Here is a 17,250-nt window from a genome sequence, read left to right as displayed (position 1 = left end):
CTGGCAAAGACACCAAATCCCAAGTATGATTCTTATGAATAGAATCCAATTCAGCTTGCATGGCTGCCATCCAATGCACACTATGTCGTGCATCTTCAAAACATTCAGGCTCCTCATTATCATGAGTACATGCTGCCATAACAAACTCCATGGAATGTGCTGAATCATGCAGTCGAGTTTGCCTTCGAGTACGACCAGCCAAGGGTGTTTCCAAATGACTATCTCTCATAGTCTGCGTGTACCATCTAGGCACCTGTCTTGCTTCCTGACTGTGTACAAGTTCCTGCTGAATTTCAGTTTCAGCAATGTGCTGATTTACTGCATGTTCCATAGGAGCAGCTGGCTGAACATTAGGTTCATTTGCTGAAGTACCAGCTGAATCACCAAATGTGATGGGCAGCAGCCCTTCAAAGACATCACGGGCAGCCTGATATGTATCAAAACCAGCCAAGGATAATTCTGATTTTTCATCAAATACAACATCCCTGCTGACAAAAACCTTCTTGGTCACGGGATCATAGAGTCTGTAGCCTTTGCTTTCGCTGCTATATCCCATAAAGATGCATTTTACAGCCTTGTTGTCCAACTTCTTTCGAAGTACCTGTGGAATATGGGCATATGCAAGACACCCAAAAGTACGGAAGTGGCCAACAGAAGGTTTGCGGCTGTGCCAAGCCTCAAAAGGTGTGACGGTTTTCAAGGCCTTGGTAGGGCATCTGTTCAAAATGTGGCAAGCGCACATGACGGCTTCCATCCAAAAACTATGAGGCAAACTCTTTGCCTTCAGCATACATCTGGCCATCTCCATGAGTGACCGATTTTTCCTCTCTGCTACCCCATTCTGCTGTGGAGTATATGCAGTAGTGTACTGATGGATAATGCCCTTCTGCTGCAAATAAGAATTCAGCATAGAGGACATGTATTCCCCCCCTCGGTCCGAACGGAGAGTCTTAATCTTGCAACCAGACTGAGTTTCCACAAGTGCACTGAAAGCCAAAAATGCATCATACACTTCTGACTTCTTTTTCAAGCAGTAGACCCAGCAAAAACGTGTAAAGTCATCAATAAATGTTACAAAATAGTAACAACCACCCAATGACTGTGTATGCATGGGCCGACAAACATCCGAATGCACAAGCTGCAATCTGACTGTTGCTCTAAAAGCAACATCACGGGGAAAAGAGAAACGATGCATTTTTCCCAAAATGCAACCCTCACATAAATGCTCAGGAGGTCTCTCCAAGAGAGGTAATCCATCCAACATCTGAGTACGCTGTAATAGCATCAAGCTGCCATAGTTTACATGCCCCAAACGAGCATGCCATAACTCTGCCTCTAACATAGCAGGAGTAAGAGTGGATGTCAAATATGCAGACTGATCTACCGAAAGAGCATCCAACTCATATAACCCATGACACAGAGAACCTGTCAAGACCAATGTCATGTGTTCCTTGTCACGGACCATGCAACGGTCATCATCAAAGGTGACCTGCAAACCACAACGTGCCATAGAAGAAATGGAAAGCAGATTCTTCTTAATGCCAGGCACATACAAAGCATCCTGTAGGCGGAGAATAGAGCCATCAATGGCTGTAAGCTGAATCTCCCCAATACCACGAACAGGGTATGATGCATTATTAGCACACTGAACAGACTTCCCAACGGGAGGTGCACCAAGAGAAGCAAACAAATCTCTACGAGATGTGATATGCCGTGAAGCACCACTGTCAAAGAACCAAGTGTCAGCATCCTCTGTAGAGCTAAATGCTCTATCAGCCCAAGAGACATCATAACTGCAAGTGTAAAAACAATAGTCCCTGGCTGCAACAAAGGATGCGGACTCGCTAGCAGTGGAAGGAGCTGCAGAAACAGACATCCCTGACTCCTTCTTCTTCTCTTTGGCGATGCGCTTCCTGCACTCAGTGATATAGTGGCCAGGCTTCTTGCAGTAATGGCATTTTCCTTTCTTGGCTTGCGTGCCCCCCTGTTTCTGACTTGTTTGTGAAGTGCTACTACTACCAGAACTCTGCGAAGCATTTTTCCCTTGGCTGTTTTTACCCTTCTGCCTTGACATAAAAGCCTGCTCAGAGGCTATACCATCCACACCACTGTTCCGTCTAGTTTGCTCCTCCTCTAGAAGCAAACTGACAAGCTGAATGAAAGTGATGGGCTCTTTCGAAATCCTCATAGTGAGGTTCAAGGCAGTATGAAAAGCCAAGTAAGAGGGAGTCAGTGAATTCAATGTCGTAGAAAGCAACTGCGCATCTGAGTAGTACTCATCCACATTCATGAGTTGCTCCCGCAAGTCCTGAATTTTGTTGAGATGATCCTGCATAGAATCACCCTCATTCATCTTTAGAGTCTCTAGCTCTTTCTTCAAGAAAGAGATGCGAGTCTCATTCTTTCCTGCAAACATCTGCTCCAATGTCAACCAAGCTTCTTGTGAAGAAGCTGCTGAACGAATATGAGGAATGATAGAACGCTGAACTGCCAATGCAATCAGCGACATAGCCTGTGCATCCCGTGTATCCCAAGCTTTCTGAGCTGCAGTTCTTGGGGGAAGTGGCTGAGCGGGCTGAGGTGGAGGGAGCTGAGGTTGCCCTCTTGCACGTCCTCCTAGAGGAGGAGTAGCGGGAGCCACAACTCCCGGTCGTGCTTCCTCTCCACTGACATAATCCCACAAATTTTTGGCCACTAATACATTCTTCATCATGAAAGACCAAAAGGAATAATTGTTCCCATCCAATCGGTCTTCCTTGGACACATAGGTGAATACATCTCCTCCCTGATTTGCCATTATTTCCCAAAAGGCAATAGAGCAATGCCAATGCAATACGGGCTGGAAATCTGCAAATTTCCAGAAATTGCAGCAAACACAAGTCTGCAATTAATGTGCAAAGGGTACTCTTTCAAAAAAACTGTCACTGATGCACGCTTCCCAAGGTGCAATTAGTGCTCAGCAGCACTAAAACATCAAAAGCCCCAAAATTTTCTGCCCAAAATTTCTGTCACAAATGTCTGTTACAAAAGCCCCAAAATGTGCATTCAATGTGTCACAGACTGACACAGCACGTTTCCCAATGCTGAAAACTGAACCTGCTGTTCAGCACGTTTCCCAATGCTGAACCTGAACCTGTTGCACGAACTCCTGTGTAAAAGAAAAGTGCAGAATGTTACCTCTGCGTGTTGACGACGGGCACGATTCCCGAGGTAATGACTGCTGGGTACAGTCGGACTGACGCACAGGTACAGGGTACAGGATGGCGCGTCAGGACACAGGCGGCACGTCAGGGCACTGGTGGCGTGTCAGGAGACAGGTGGCGGGACAGGGTACCAGTGGCGGGACAGGGCGTCAGGTGGCGCGTTAGGTGGCGACGGCGTCTGCACAGGTGGCGTGTAGGTACAGGCGTGCAGGTCCAGGGGCGCAGCAGGCGACAGAGGCAGCGTCAGGCGGAGCAGGTGGCGGGCGCTCAGACGGAGCTGCGCACAGGTGGCAGCGACCTCTGTAGGTGGCGCGCAGCTGGCGGAGTTGGCGGGGCTGCAGGCGACACACAGGAGGTGACGGGGTCACAGGATGTGACGGGCACAGGCGGCAGAGGCGGGAGCTGTGATAGACAGGTGGCGGGTGGCCTTTAGCAGTGACGTGGCGCTGAGTGACTGATGACCTGATGACGGGCAGGACTGAGCTGCAAGTGACGTGGCTGCTGACGAAGGTACAGGCTGCACGTGCTGTACCAGACAGGTACTGACGAGCTCTGCACGTGCTGTACCAGACAGGTACTGACGAGCTGTCAGTGCTGACGCAAGTCCTCGGGAACCGAACAGAGCTGCTGACCAGCTCTGATACCAAATGTCAGATGGGAGAGGATCGAGGTGCAGCTGAAGTGCAGTAGACAGTGTGAGAGTGAGAGACAGAGTTGAGCACGATACCCAATGCAATAGTACTGAATAGAGTGTTAGCTGAAAGTACAAACGATAACCCTTATACCTTAGGGTTATAAGGGGCTGTTCACACCCGAACACAGTAAGTGCCCGTAAGTGTGCACCACAAGCACATACAAAATAGTACACATAATCTGGGGGAAAAAACCTCTCCTACCGAGAGTAAAAAGTGCCCCAGTGTCCTAGTGATCACCCGCACACTCCCATATGAGCATAGGCGTAAGTAAGGCGTGTGAGATACCCAACAATCATAGTTACCTTCCACCATGACTGAGATTTACGCAATCCCCATATAGTATTAGCTTTAGTAACCAGCCATTGATGATCTTTAATCAGAAGATGATACACTTGGCTAGCTGAGGCCTTTTCCAAATTCAGCCGGCTTGCAAGGTCCAAGTCTTACCAGGGACGATCCGAAGCAAGGGCAGGAAAGGGTTGTCTGCTCTGGAGCACCATCAAAACGTGTCCCCATAAATCACGGTATCCACGAGGGATCCTGAAAAGCCTTCTGGCTGTACGAAACGATATCAATACATTGCGACTGGCAAGGGTGGCATTTGCACAACTGAAGTCAAGCCCAAACGTGCCATGCGGTTAAATTTTGGTCTGAGCTCATGTTTGCCTTCCCAAGAAAGTAATCGCGAGGCTGGCAACAATTCCAGTTGAAAAGAGTTAGTAGCTAAGAGGTCCTCCGCTGGATGCCACTGAGCCTTCTGGAGAACCAATTTCCAAGAACATACCAAATGAGCAAGCAAGGATGATGAAGGACTAGAAAACCGAGCGTCTGCATTAAGAACATGCCACTAGAAACTCTAAATTTGGGTATTACCATGCACAAGGCTGTGATCCTCAGGAAAATAACGGGCTATAAAGACCCACGGGTGATGATCCAAGCACATGGCATGAAAAAGAGACCAACGGAGTGCCAACATATGAGTTTCGGCATCCAAAATAGCCCCACCACCCATGCGTTTGGGGGTACATGCATGCGACCAAGAAATCCATGAAATGCCTGCATGCAAGGAGTCCTTCCATAACATGAAACGAATGTACTGAGCAAGAGCATTCAATGTAGTAGTAGTCCAAGGCAGCAATGGCAAGAAATATGTGAGCATTGGCAACATAATTGTCTGAGCCACTTTGAGGCGAACATGGAAGGGCCAAGCCTGTGACTTCCAATACAGAAACTTAGCTGCCAGTTTCTGTGAAATCCACTCTAGTAGTTGCTTTGGCCGAACATCAATACCCAAAGGGTACCCAAGTTGCCTGACAATGGAACCACGGGGAACAACCATTTCCTGCCAGTCCAATGACTGCAAATCTGATTCCGTGCAACTGAGAATGGGTGATTTCAAAGCATTGATACGAAGACCAGAAGCATGACCAAAGAGAGTCCAAACATCTAATGCTTTGCGAAGATTATCCTTGTCCGCACACAAAATCATAAAGCTATCATCAACCAAGGATTGACTAATGAAGTGCTGTCCAAAAGGAAGAGACAATCCAGCCAATTGAGTAGAAGCTGCCATATGAGATAACATCAAAAGAACTTGAGTCGCAAGGGCAAAAAAAAGAGGACTCAAAGGGCAACCTTGTCTCACAGAGCGTGCAAGGACAAATAGCTCGGTAACACCACCATTCAACATAACTCGCGAAGAAGCGGCATCACTAATGGTGTAGATCAAATGAGACATCCGAGTACCAAAGCCCATAGTAGACATAAGTTCTGCAATGAAAGACCAGTCTAAATAATCAAAAGCCTTTTCCAGGTCCAATTGAATCAATACCACCTCCTGATTAGAGTGCCTTGCATAGTCAATAGCCATTTGCATATTTAAGACATTATGCAGAATGTTTCGGCCCTTAATGAAACCATATTGAAGAGGATGCACAATGGCAGGAAGATGCTTATGGAGCCGATTCGCCATCACTTTGGAAAAGATTTTATACATAGAACCCATCAAAGAAATTGGTCGCCAATGTTTCAACATAGATAGTGAATGAACTCTTGATAAGTCCTTCTTTCCATGAGGAAGGCATGAACCCCGTTTTCCAAACTTGCCGAAACATAGCGGTCAATGGTTTCACCAGCCGGGTAGCAAAAACCTCAAAGAATTCATTGGTGAGACCATCCCAACCGGGACTTTTATCCTTGGGCAAGTGTAACAAAATATCCATAACCTCCGCCTCACGAATATCTGTCTCCAAAGTAGTTTGCATGTCATGTGGAGCCTGATTGCGGACCAAATCATAGAAAACTGAGGGGGCATGAGTAATTTGGTCAGAAGGTGAAGGAGTAGAACCAAGAAGGTCTAGAAAATAATTCCTACACATATTCACAATAGTTTGACGATCAATGACCATTTGACCTTCTGCATTCTGGAGTCTAGTCATATTCTCTCGAGTAGGAGATGCATGGAGAGCTCGAAAGAACTTATGAGTCTGACAAGCACTATCTTGCAAATTCTCAGTCAAATTTTGCAATTTGGCCTGCTGATAAGATTTCAATTGAAACTCTTTAATAAGGTTAGACAAACGCATAGCCAATGGTAGCAAAAATACATCATCTGGAGTCTCCACCAGTAGAGAATGAACCAAAGCCAGTAATTTCTCCGCTGCTTGTCGACGTCGCCGACAAAGAGAGGCATGATGGATCCCATACTGCCGAACAACCTGCTGCACATTAGAGAGCAATCATTCAAAAGAAGCATTTCCCTCAGAGAAGTCCAATAAAAATCTATCAATCAATTGCTGTATATAACCCTGAAAGATTGAATGCTTCAAATAAGACGAGTTGAAACGCAAAGGGAGTCTATCCAGAAATTGCTTAAAAGGTGCAATGGGTTGTACAAGAACCTCAAGCTGTAGAGGAAAATGGTCCGACAAGGCATATTGCTGCAACACTTTCATTTCTAGCATCTCAGGAAGAAAAGCATCATCCTACATGATATACATGCGGTCCAACTGCGACCATGTAGCTGTATATTGCGCAGAATGAAAAGTAAACCCTGTAGAAGAAGGGTGTAGCCATGACCAAAGATCTTGCTTAAGTACGGCAAGAGTAAACGCATTCCACACACGGCTTTCCGGAGCGTCCATCACCGAATGCTCTGATGTGAACTGTGAAGAATCAACACACATATTAAAATCCCCCATAAAAAAACCCCGTCTGCCAAGTGACAAGGAGGTCTGCAAAGTATTCCAAAGATCCCAGCGGGATAAAGGGTCATTTGGAGCATAGAGCCTAAGTAACCATAAGATCTCTCCTTCAAATAAAACTTCAATCACCACAAAACGACCATGTACATCATTTTTAATAAGAACAGGCTGATATTTCTCATGTACAATCATAAGCACACCAGAATAATGCATGGCATGTGTCCCTGTATAAAACAAGCGAAACCCATGGCAATCCACAACTTTTCCTGCTTTACCGTGACTCTTGTGCTCAACAGCACACAAGATATCCCACTGATTCTCATGCAATAAACTCCACATGGCATGTTGCTTATTGCGAGAACAAATGCCTCGCACATTCCATGTGGCTATCTTCATGTGTATTCAAAAAAGTAAAATTAGGAACGAGACAAAGCTTGCCTCGAATTAACATTTTCTGCTAAAATGTCAAGGATTCCCTTATCCAAAAAATCAGCTAACACGGCAAAAGAGTTATGACGGCCAGATTTAGAGGTAGACGGGGATGGAACGGGGATAATGACGATCCCATGGGGTAATCACGTTACCTCTAGCATCAAAAGCCAACTCAGCAGCAGGTGGGCCCTTTGGACCATCCGTATATACTTTTCTAGTGGGCTGATTGCGAGGAGCAGAATAAACCATAGCATGAGTAGTGTGCTCTGAAGACAACATGTCTTTCCTGCGCATATAAGTATGCAAGGAATCTTGTGAAGCATTAGGCATAGTATCCGCCATGCCAGCATCAAACCTTTTATCTTTTTTGGCACGTACATACATCTATCCAATCATTGTCACGGGAATCCAAACCCGAAACATGTTGTTTGCCTTTATCCAAAACTTTAGGTGGCTGGGTCGCATCCTGCGATAGAGCATCAAGCACCATATCTTCCATGGGAGGCAAAACATGCTCAGCATTTGAAGTCGGTTGCTTTGCTGGACATTCAGCCATAAAATGCCCCAATTTTCCACACAAAAAACAATGCCCTGCAAAGTTACCCCATTTCAAACGAAAGTGCAAAGGATGCATGCTAGAGCAATTAAGACGTAACCAAGCAGGCCTTTTCCGAGCAGTGTCCCATAATATACACAAACGGTTACGATTCGTGGCTCTTAGGCTCGGGGGAACCAAAACAGTGCCCACAACGGCTATGGCATCCTTTAACAGTGGCCAATAGACAGCCGGACAGTTTTCCACTTCAACCCACACCGGGCATTCGCGTTGAAGCAAGCGCTGAAAATCCGCCATTGGGCGCCATGGCACAACATGGACTAAACGGTGATCAAAGAACACTGGCAGTTTAGTCCGTAGATCGGCACGATGCTTCTCGGATTTCAACAGCACCTCATAAAAGCCTCGGGGCCCAACAAAAATCTCTTCAACACACTCCCCTTGTAGTAGACTTTGCAGCCACTGGCGAATATAGGAAAGCATTGGGATCCTACCAGTGAAGAAGAGTATAAAAGCATGATAAAACACTAAGAATGAGCGCAAAACATTTTTAGGATCCACAGTGGCTTCCAGAACATCTTCAGTTTCAGAGTTAGAGAATGCTTCATGATTATGTTGAACATAATCACCAAGCAGAGTGTTGGCAAACTCCAACAAATGCTCCCAGTCAACATCTTGAGAATCCACAGAATCAGAAGCAACCTGAGCATAAGAACGTTCCTGATGATCCATTGTATCTTCCGAAGTATGCTTGGTGCGTTTGCCCGTAGGCTGGAAGTCAGGACCAGATGGCATCTCCTCTGTGCAAGGAACCATATCCTATGGTTCCTCTGTTTCAGAATCCGGACCAAGGGCTGCCACCGTTTGGTCAATAAAGGCCATGTCCAGACCAGCCATGTTGTATCACCACTTTAACAAGAGATCTGAAGCTATTTGCAGGGCGCTCTCTCTCTCTCTCTGCTGCCACAGTCTGCCTGCTGACCTGTGCAAGGTCACAGTCGCGCGCTCCCAGATCCTGACAGTTCTATGGTATGCCGGCTCTTCTCTCTCTCTCTCTCTCTCTCTCTCTCTGCCAATCGCAGAGTAGGGCTCCCCAAGAAGGATTGACGCACGCCAGTTTGCAAGATAGGTCAACCAGCTGTTCACAGGTAGGCAAGGGCAGGGCTCGAACAGGGCAAAACAGACCCTGCACTGGTCTGACGGAAGAGCTCAGGGAGTGCACGAGGCAGGTATGCACGTCCGCTGGTCAGGGGAAGCATGTCCGCAGGCAGGTCCCCTCTCTCTCTCTCTCTCTCTCTCTCTCTCTGTGTGTGTGTGGCTGCCTGAGCCTGCGTGCAGAACCAGGGCAGAATTGCGCAGGCACAGGCCCGATAGAGCCAGCACAAGAGGTCAGGTTGCTGCAGTAGAAGGGTCATGACAGGTCATCATCTCTCCCTCTCTCTCCCTCTCTCTCTCCTTCTCTCTCTCTCTCTCTCTCTCTTTGTGCTTTTGTCCCTCTATTTGGGTTCTTCTCTCTCATATGTTATATCATGATTGTGCTCTTATAGCTTGCTTGATAGGGCCTAGACAAAGAAGGCATTTGACTAGAGTTCACTAGTTACTTGTCGGTTTGTAAATGATACTCAAGACATGGACTTGCTGTATATTTGGTTTGTCTTATTTGCCTCTAGCAGATGTTAATAGATCTTTGTTTCCTTCCTTTGGGTTGTAACTTGTGCATGAGAAGAAACTCATTGAAGCCTTGGGGATTGAGGAAGCTGGCCATTACCTCTTGCCTAGCTAGCTCTTTTTGAGCATTGCCCTTCAGATCCAAAACGACCACTTGTGAAGCTCTTTTCAAATGATATGGGGGTCCAACACCTAGACCTTAGCTCTTAGAACTATCCCTTCTATCCCCTCACCCTAGTGCGCGGGGAGTATGTACAAGAACTTAGAAGAAACTAATTGGAGCTTGAGAGACCAATGAAGATGTCCATCACTGCTTGCTCAATTGCGAGTCTAGCTCATCCATCTTGATCTAGAGTTGCTAGTTGTTGAGCTCTTGTTCAATAGCTAGGCCTTGATGATGCTCTAAGTAACATTTGGACATGCATGGTAGTCCTTGAAAGTCTCTAGATTGTGAAGTCTTTTGCAACAATCCAAAATTCCACCTTTGAAAGGTAAGAAAGTGGCCCTTGCTCATACCTTTGTGGTCTTGCATAGATGTTGAGGTCAAAGGATCCCCCAATGTTCAATCTAAATCAAAGTGCTTGGCTTGCCACAATTATACTATCATTTGGGACACTAAGGAAGGAGGCTTGCTCCAATTGAAGTGCACACATCCCTATTCTGACCATGGGCATCGATAATGTATTCCCAGTAAGTTAAACAAATACATGGGAGTACCTTCTCCATTCTTGTGGCTTGTGAGGAGTGTTAGAATAATGAGGAGCAATGGAAGCAAGGAGATGAAGCTGCTGTAAACACAAAGAGCTGAACAAAAGAACAAGAATACATGAACTTAGAAATAATGAACTCATGAAATGGAATCCATATACCAAAGCACAAGAGTGTGTACAAAGGCATGAACTGTGGACAACCGGTAGAGTGCTCCCAATCTCCATCCCTTCAATAGGATGCATTATGCATGTGTGAGATGGAGGAGAGGTAGTCCTTACATAGGCTGAAATAATGCAAAATAATAAATAGGTCTGCAAATAGTTAATGAGGCCATTAATGTACATTGGTCAGCCATAAGTGTGATGCCTACTTAGAAATGAAATGCACTTATGCAATGTGCTCATGTAACTATGAGATGTATAGGGCTAACACTGTCTCTCAGATCATGAATGATAAGTACAAAAAAATATGCAATGAGAGAGACCCACCATAGTACATACAACAATGACACTTAGGACCATGGGTACCCAAGCAATGGGTGATCAAGTGACCACCAATGTGCCTCAGAAAGACACTGGTGTCGATATCAATTATACAATCCTTGACCACCGAGAGGAGAAATAGTTGAATCTCGATGTGTGTCATGAACAAGCTCTATGGCAAGCACATCATATGACGGATTTCCTCCCTATGGCCAGACCACTAAAGCATCCCCTTATGTGGAAATAGACTAGGAGCAAAGACTGTTCTTTGTCTCAACTCCCATCATGAACTTGGAAAACGAACTAGCTTTGGGATTGGAAACTTCTAGACTTCATCGGTGCTTGTAGAAGGCCATGCTTAGTGTTTACCACACTTGCATACGGTTAGCATGTCTCACCGCCACTTACTCACTCCCTACTTGGCACTAGAGAGTCATGAGGGATGATGATACCACATTCAAGGCTGTCTTAGCCTTCAGTACACATGGTTGGAATTGAAGGCAGAGTCATGATGAAGAATTAGAGAAGTCCTTATTGTTCTTCTTCTTCTCTTTCTCCTTCTCCTTGTGTTTCCACAAATGCCGCTATCTTCTTTAAGTCCTTGTGGAAGTGCTTCTTTCGGCTACATAAGTAGCATTGTCCCTTCTTCTTCTATGTGTTATCCCTCTTTGAAGCAGTTAAAGCATTTGGGGGGGGGGGGGGGGCACTAGAATGGAATGAAAGCCTCCACCAGTAATCGCTAGGTAGACTGACAAGAGAATTCAATGTTTGAGCTTGGTGTTTGCAACATCCTCAAACTCTGGAGATAGTTGTTAGAGAACAATCCCCACTAGATGGGCTTTGGGAAGAGCAGACTGCATGTTACGAAGCCGATTTAAGATGCAGCAAAGAGGTGTTGAGTATGCTTTGGTATCATCATTGTCCTAGTCTAGATGGCTTCCTCGTAATTATCTCCATCCCAATTGGATAGAAGAGGAGAAGGTTTTTGTTAATGCAGGGTAGAAGTTGAAATAGTATACTAGAGAGACTTTTGCACAAACCATGCTTTCATTACACATTCAAGTTAGATAATTAGGGCTTTTAAGCTTGTTATCAGTGTCACAACATCGAGGGGCCATTGGTAGATGACATATAGAAAAGATAAATAGGGATTTTAGAGAGAATATGTAAAGGCGGGAAAGAATGTGATAATGACAATACTTTGAACTTAACCAACTTTATCAATTATCACCATGAAAATTGAGAGAGAGAGAGAGAGAGAGAGAGAGAGAGAGAGAGAGAGTCAATACCACGTTGAGAGGGAAACCGGTCTCTCTCTCTTTACATGAATTTATTGAAACTAAACCATGGGCACCAAGTGCCTAAACCTTATACAAAAGGCTGATTTGCTACAATTATGAAAATTAGGGTTTTGAAATTCTAATTTCTGTAAACTCGGACAGCAAGCTGATTTTCTTCTTTAGTGCTTGGATTAGATCAAAGTAAGTAGAAAGTGCTTCTTGGACGAGAGATAGATAGGAGAATATAAAGCATGTGGTTTAAATTTCACCATAAGAGCTTATTCCAAATGAAGAGAGAGATCTCCAATATATAGGTGTGGGTTTGTGTGCTCAAAAGTAGAAATTAGAGGCTACAAATGATAAGTATTTGCAGAAAATGAGAAGTGTAGGGACACTTGTCTCTTCAAACATTTCACATGTCCTCTATTAGATGCCACATGCCACTTTTCTAGAGAAAGAAGCTTTCAAATCTTCTACTCTAAAAATTTGTCAAATGGTTAAGAATTTGAGATAGCTGCTGAAGACAAAATTATTCCTTACGAAATTTCAGAGCCTTTGTCGCAAACATAATTTTCATTTGAGCAACTTCCAAAAATAGTAACTCCTAAATTTTAGGATTTGTCAAATTTAGCTTTTGGAGAGCTTCATTATATAGGTTCACAAGTTCATGGTTTGTTTCTTTGATCACGAGCATTTGGTTTCACTTTTTGAAACTACTCATTATATGGGCTTCTAGTCAATGTGACTATCTAAGTGTAAAAGTCTTAGTCATTTGAGCTTTCTAATCAATCTGACCGCTCGACTATACTTTTAATTTCCCTTGGGCATCTTGTCAATGACGACCTGAGTATAATTATAGGGCACTCTGGCCATTGGCCACCCTTAAGTAGAAAGATGAACGTTTAATCATATTTTGAAAGACTTAAATAATACAAATTGTCTTTCAAAGTACATGAGCATTACATTAATTTGGAATCATTGAGCCAATATGTGTTGCTAACAATTAATATGCAAAAGGTTTGTTATAGAATACCTTGGGGCACTTGTAGTTAACAAGCCCAATACCAAGAGTGCAAATAGTTCAAGTAAGAAAAATGAGCTCAAAGTAGAGACAAGTGACAAGAATAGAATGTGAAGTGAGTGTAGTGAACAGATGCACAACAATCAACATGGGGAGCCTTTCCTTTAGTTTGTAGATTGGGTTGGAAATGGAAAAGAAGAAAAATGTAGGCAAGCACCTGAAAAAAGAAAGAAAGAAAAGAAAACGATTGCACAGAAAATGAAATTGTCAACTGTTCAACATAGATGATGGTAGGGCTGAAGGACATGCAAGCCCTAGTAGTGAAAATATAGGGTTCAATATTGAAAACACAATGTATAGGCTGCCTAGCAGCTGTAAACTGCAGCTAGCTGTTAGATGAGGTGCCCATGCCAGCCAGATAGGTACTATAGCAAAACACAAAGTTTGTAGTAGTCAATGCAACAAACACACTATGCAAAGGTGAAATATTGACCCCATGTCTCAAGGACCAGGGCTGAGAGTTTGAGCTGTAGAGTGTGTCGTACTCAAATGGATCTTGAAATGCAGTAGATAGCCTCTGTAGATGTGAGGCAGTATGAAATGTAGCTTAGTGGAGGCTGGAACAGTGTTTGATAGAGCAATCGGGGGCAAAATCAGCAAAATGCTCATCAGATGATAATGTTGCAGCTGGGGGACAGGCTAGAATAGAAAAATTCAGGTCTGGGTGATACGTGGCAGTGCGAGAGATGGCTGAAACAGCAAAATGCTGATAGACTGATGATGTCAAAACAGATGGTGACTACAGGTTTGAGGTCGCCATTGAGTAGGATGATGACATCAGCAGCAAATGCAGCAGTTTCTGGTCGTACAGCAGGCTGGAAACAGTTGCCAACAGCAGCAAGGTGTTGGACAGCAAGTGCTTGATGATGGAAGGTAGTGGGCAGCAGCTTGAACCGAGATATCTTCCGTGAATGGGGTGTGGATAGTAGAGATAAGGCACCTGCAAACTGCAAAAACGACATTAAGACTGAGTGGTGGGCAACTTGTCTATTTATGGATGGATGGGTCCTCCCAAATTAGAGTTTAGCTTATGGGACACAGACACTCTAGGATTGCATTTCTTTTTAATAAAAGCTAGGTGAATTTGAGTTTTGGGGCTGTAACTAAGAGCTTATTAAGTTTAGACCTCATTTTTAGCTTGATGGGGGGGCCGGGGGGGGAGGAGGGTGTTTGGGGAGGACAAGCGAAGGTGACATGAATGGAAGGAGTGGATAGGGACATAAGTTGGCAAGTCCAAAAGGGGGTGGAACATGAGTTGGCGAGTCCGAAAGGGGTGGGGGGGCAGGGGCAAGGCAATGAGGAAGGAATATGAGGGGTGTGGGAGGCTGAGGAGGGCAGGTGTGTGCAGTCGAGCAATTGTTAGCAAGGTGAGGGGAAAGAAATGGGCATTGAGGGATGAGGAGGCATGCAAGGAGAGGAGTAAAGGCCTTTCCACCTTGTTTTAATGTATAGCACTGTAGACATGTCACATGAACATTTTTACTCAAAACTTCTAGGAAAATTTTAATACTTAACTGTCTTGAAGAAATTATTGGCCACAAGCCTTGAAGTAATCCTGTTAGTCTACTGCCTTAAATTATTGGTCACAAACTTTTAAGGAAGCATGAAGGGTGTTTCATGGGTCATGAGGTTGCAGCGTTATGAAGTTGTCTTCCTTTAATTGGTCATCTTGGGATATATTATTTAGTAGAATCCTAAACTATGTGTTTAAAATTGGTTCACATTTGCAGTTTGGGCCCTGCAGTCAATGAAATACTCTCTTGGATTACCCTCACGGTTAGGTTGGAATGGTGACCCATGTGTTCCTCAAGAACATCCTTGGAACGGAGTCAATTGCCAGTTCAACTATGATGAGCACAGCTGGTTTATTGAAGGATTGTATGTATATACTATTTTGCTGGATTGCTTTAGAATGCATAGATATCTTTCAACTTGAACATGGTTTATCCTTTTTTTAAAAAGGACCAATCAGTTGTTGGGAATGCAGCCATCAAAAGATTGTCTGACATTTTAATATAATAAAGATGGAAGTAAGGTATACCTACCATTTGACAGATCCACAGTTTCCTCGAGTGCCGTACTTGGTGCAAGGACTAATGAGGTCTTGTAGATGCCACCTGTACATGGTTTTAGATTGGAACTATTGACAATGTTATTTCTTCCTGTGCAGAGATCTTGACAATCAAGGTATAAAGGGTTTTTTGAATGATGACATATCTCAACTTCAAAGAATTCAGATATTGTAAGCACTCTCCCAGCTGATATGGAAAAGCACACTGTTACATTTTTTAACTTTCCTTTTGTGTATAGAATCAGGAGAAAGTTGTGTAACAAACATGAAGATCTTACCATCCAAGGTGATTATGATTCACTGAAAAGGCCTCTAATATGAATGTGGTATAACAGGAATCTAAGCAGCAACAACATTTATGGTGGAATACCTCAGAGCATTGGGAGCTTGACAAATTTGCTGATCTTGTAGGTTTGCTATTTTAACATTCAACAAGCTTCTACCATGTTTTTCAATCACTTTTGGAGGCTTAATGAAAGCATTTGCCTTCTGTTGGCTAAATTAGATGTACAAGAATATGTTTAAATGGTGTGTGCTTTGGAGTGTCATGGCCTTTACATCCTTGGACAACCTTAGTGACAGGCACTAATAAAATTAACATGTTTAGAAGCCTTTTCATCTGTACAACCTTGGTAGCAGGCACTAATTAGATCGACAGCTTAATTGCCAGTATCAAGCCAAATGTTCCGTTTGTGTGGACATAATATCACGCGCTGAGTGAATACCTACATAAATGCTTGAAGGTTTCGGATATTTATCAGTCCATCTACTTTCCACGTTTGCGAGGGGCAGGCATTCCCATGACTTGGACTGGTGCTCTAAGCTGTAAAAACCCTGTTTTGCTGCTGATTCACTGAACACACAAACATAAAACGCAAAATGCGAAATGCAAAAAAAGAGATTTAGGAGATGTGGGTGGGACAAGAGGGAAGTGTGAAAGAGAAGTGTCAACTCCGTGCTCAGAAGAAACAGAAGATACAGTTCCAAGCACACCTGTAGATGTATATTTGCGTCTAGAGTCTCCTCGATTAAAATTGACATATTGGAAATTATCCGGATCCAAGATGCCTAAAATGAGAAACATGGAAGGGTTTTGATTCATGTGACTCAAAGGGGTTATATGAACCTGACATTGGGCCTAGCTGAGATGAAGAAGATGGTTTACCAATTGTCCCAAATGCCGTATGTCCTTGATCGAAAGGTGGTCAGCCTTACCAACCAGTCCAGATGTAGAAGAAAAGCTAGTAGGAGGAAGGTAAATTGGACTATACTTGTTGGGCATGAATTCTTCAAACTCCTCACTTGCCATGAAGTCGAGAAAAGGAGAAGAAAGTGAAGGTGAAGGTAAATTGTCGTCTTCCTCATCGAGCCCATAATGCCTCCTCATGGTCTCTAGTGACGGAGAAGCCTGATAAGATATAATACAATACCGATTCCAAAGAAGAAGGAATGTATTGTAAAATGGTTACGTGTTGTCCATGTATCTTGCACAAAACCAAGCCTCCACAATACCACAAGATACTGTTAAAGAGCACCGGCTTTGATACCATGTGAAGGTATGCTAGGATTTCCACTACAGAAACATAGAAAGTATGACCACGAAGAAAACACTAAGACTCAGACAGTGACATACAAAACTCAAACCCTAAACTCAACACAGAAACAAATACAAAAAAAAAAGTAAAATAAAATAATATATATATATATATATATATATATATACATATATATATATATATATATATATATATATATATATATATAGAGAGAGAGAGAGAGAGAGAGAGAGAGAGAGAGAGAGAGAGAGAGAGAGAGAGAGAGAGAGAGAGAGAATGGCGCGCAACAGGACGGCGTTAGCGATGGCGACC

At 43.8% G+C, this 17,250-nt stretch overlaps 2 protein-coding genes across 2 annotated transcripts in view; both read left to right on the top strand.

Moving 5' to 3' along the window:
* RLP4 (receptor like protein 4) overlaps nucleotides 1–17,250 on the top strand; it is a 91,285-nt gene that overhangs the window by 48,175 nt on the left and 25,860 nt on the right. The window contains exons 3-5 of the mRNA XM_087669511.1: nucleotides 15,042–15,189; nucleotides 15,482–15,553; nucleotides 15,718–15,789. Of these exons, the coding sequence (XP_087525637.1) occupies nucleotides 15,042–15,189; nucleotides 15,482–15,553; nucleotides 15,718–15,789 (292 nt within the window). The remainder of the gene's footprint in view (nucleotides 1–15,041; nucleotides 15,190–15,481; nucleotides 15,554–15,717; nucleotides 15,790–17,250) is intronic.
* On the top strand, nucleotides 2,895–4,196 carry LOC148012374 (uncharacterized). Its single transcript, XM_087669512.1, has 2 exons — nucleotides 2,895–3,742; nucleotides 3,778–4,196. The coding sequence occupies exon 1, from the start codon at nucleotides 3,214–3,216 to the stop codon at nucleotides 3,634–3,636; it is 423 nt and encodes a 140-aa protein (XP_087525638.1). The 5' UTR covers nucleotides 2,895–3,213; the 3' UTR covers nucleotides 3,637–3,742; nucleotides 3,778–4,196.

The sequence above is a fragment of the Lygodium microphyllum genome, chromosome 27 (assembly GCF_053477565.2).
Source record: "Lygodium microphyllum isolate KBCC chromosome 27, Lygodium_microphyllum_v1.1.10, whole genome shotgun sequence".
NCBI classification, from domain to species: Eukaryota; Viridiplantae; Streptophyta; class Polypodiopsida; order Schizaeales; family Lygodiaceae; genus Lygodium; species Lygodium microphyllum.
This window is presented reverse-complemented; position numbering and strand designations above follow the sequence as displayed.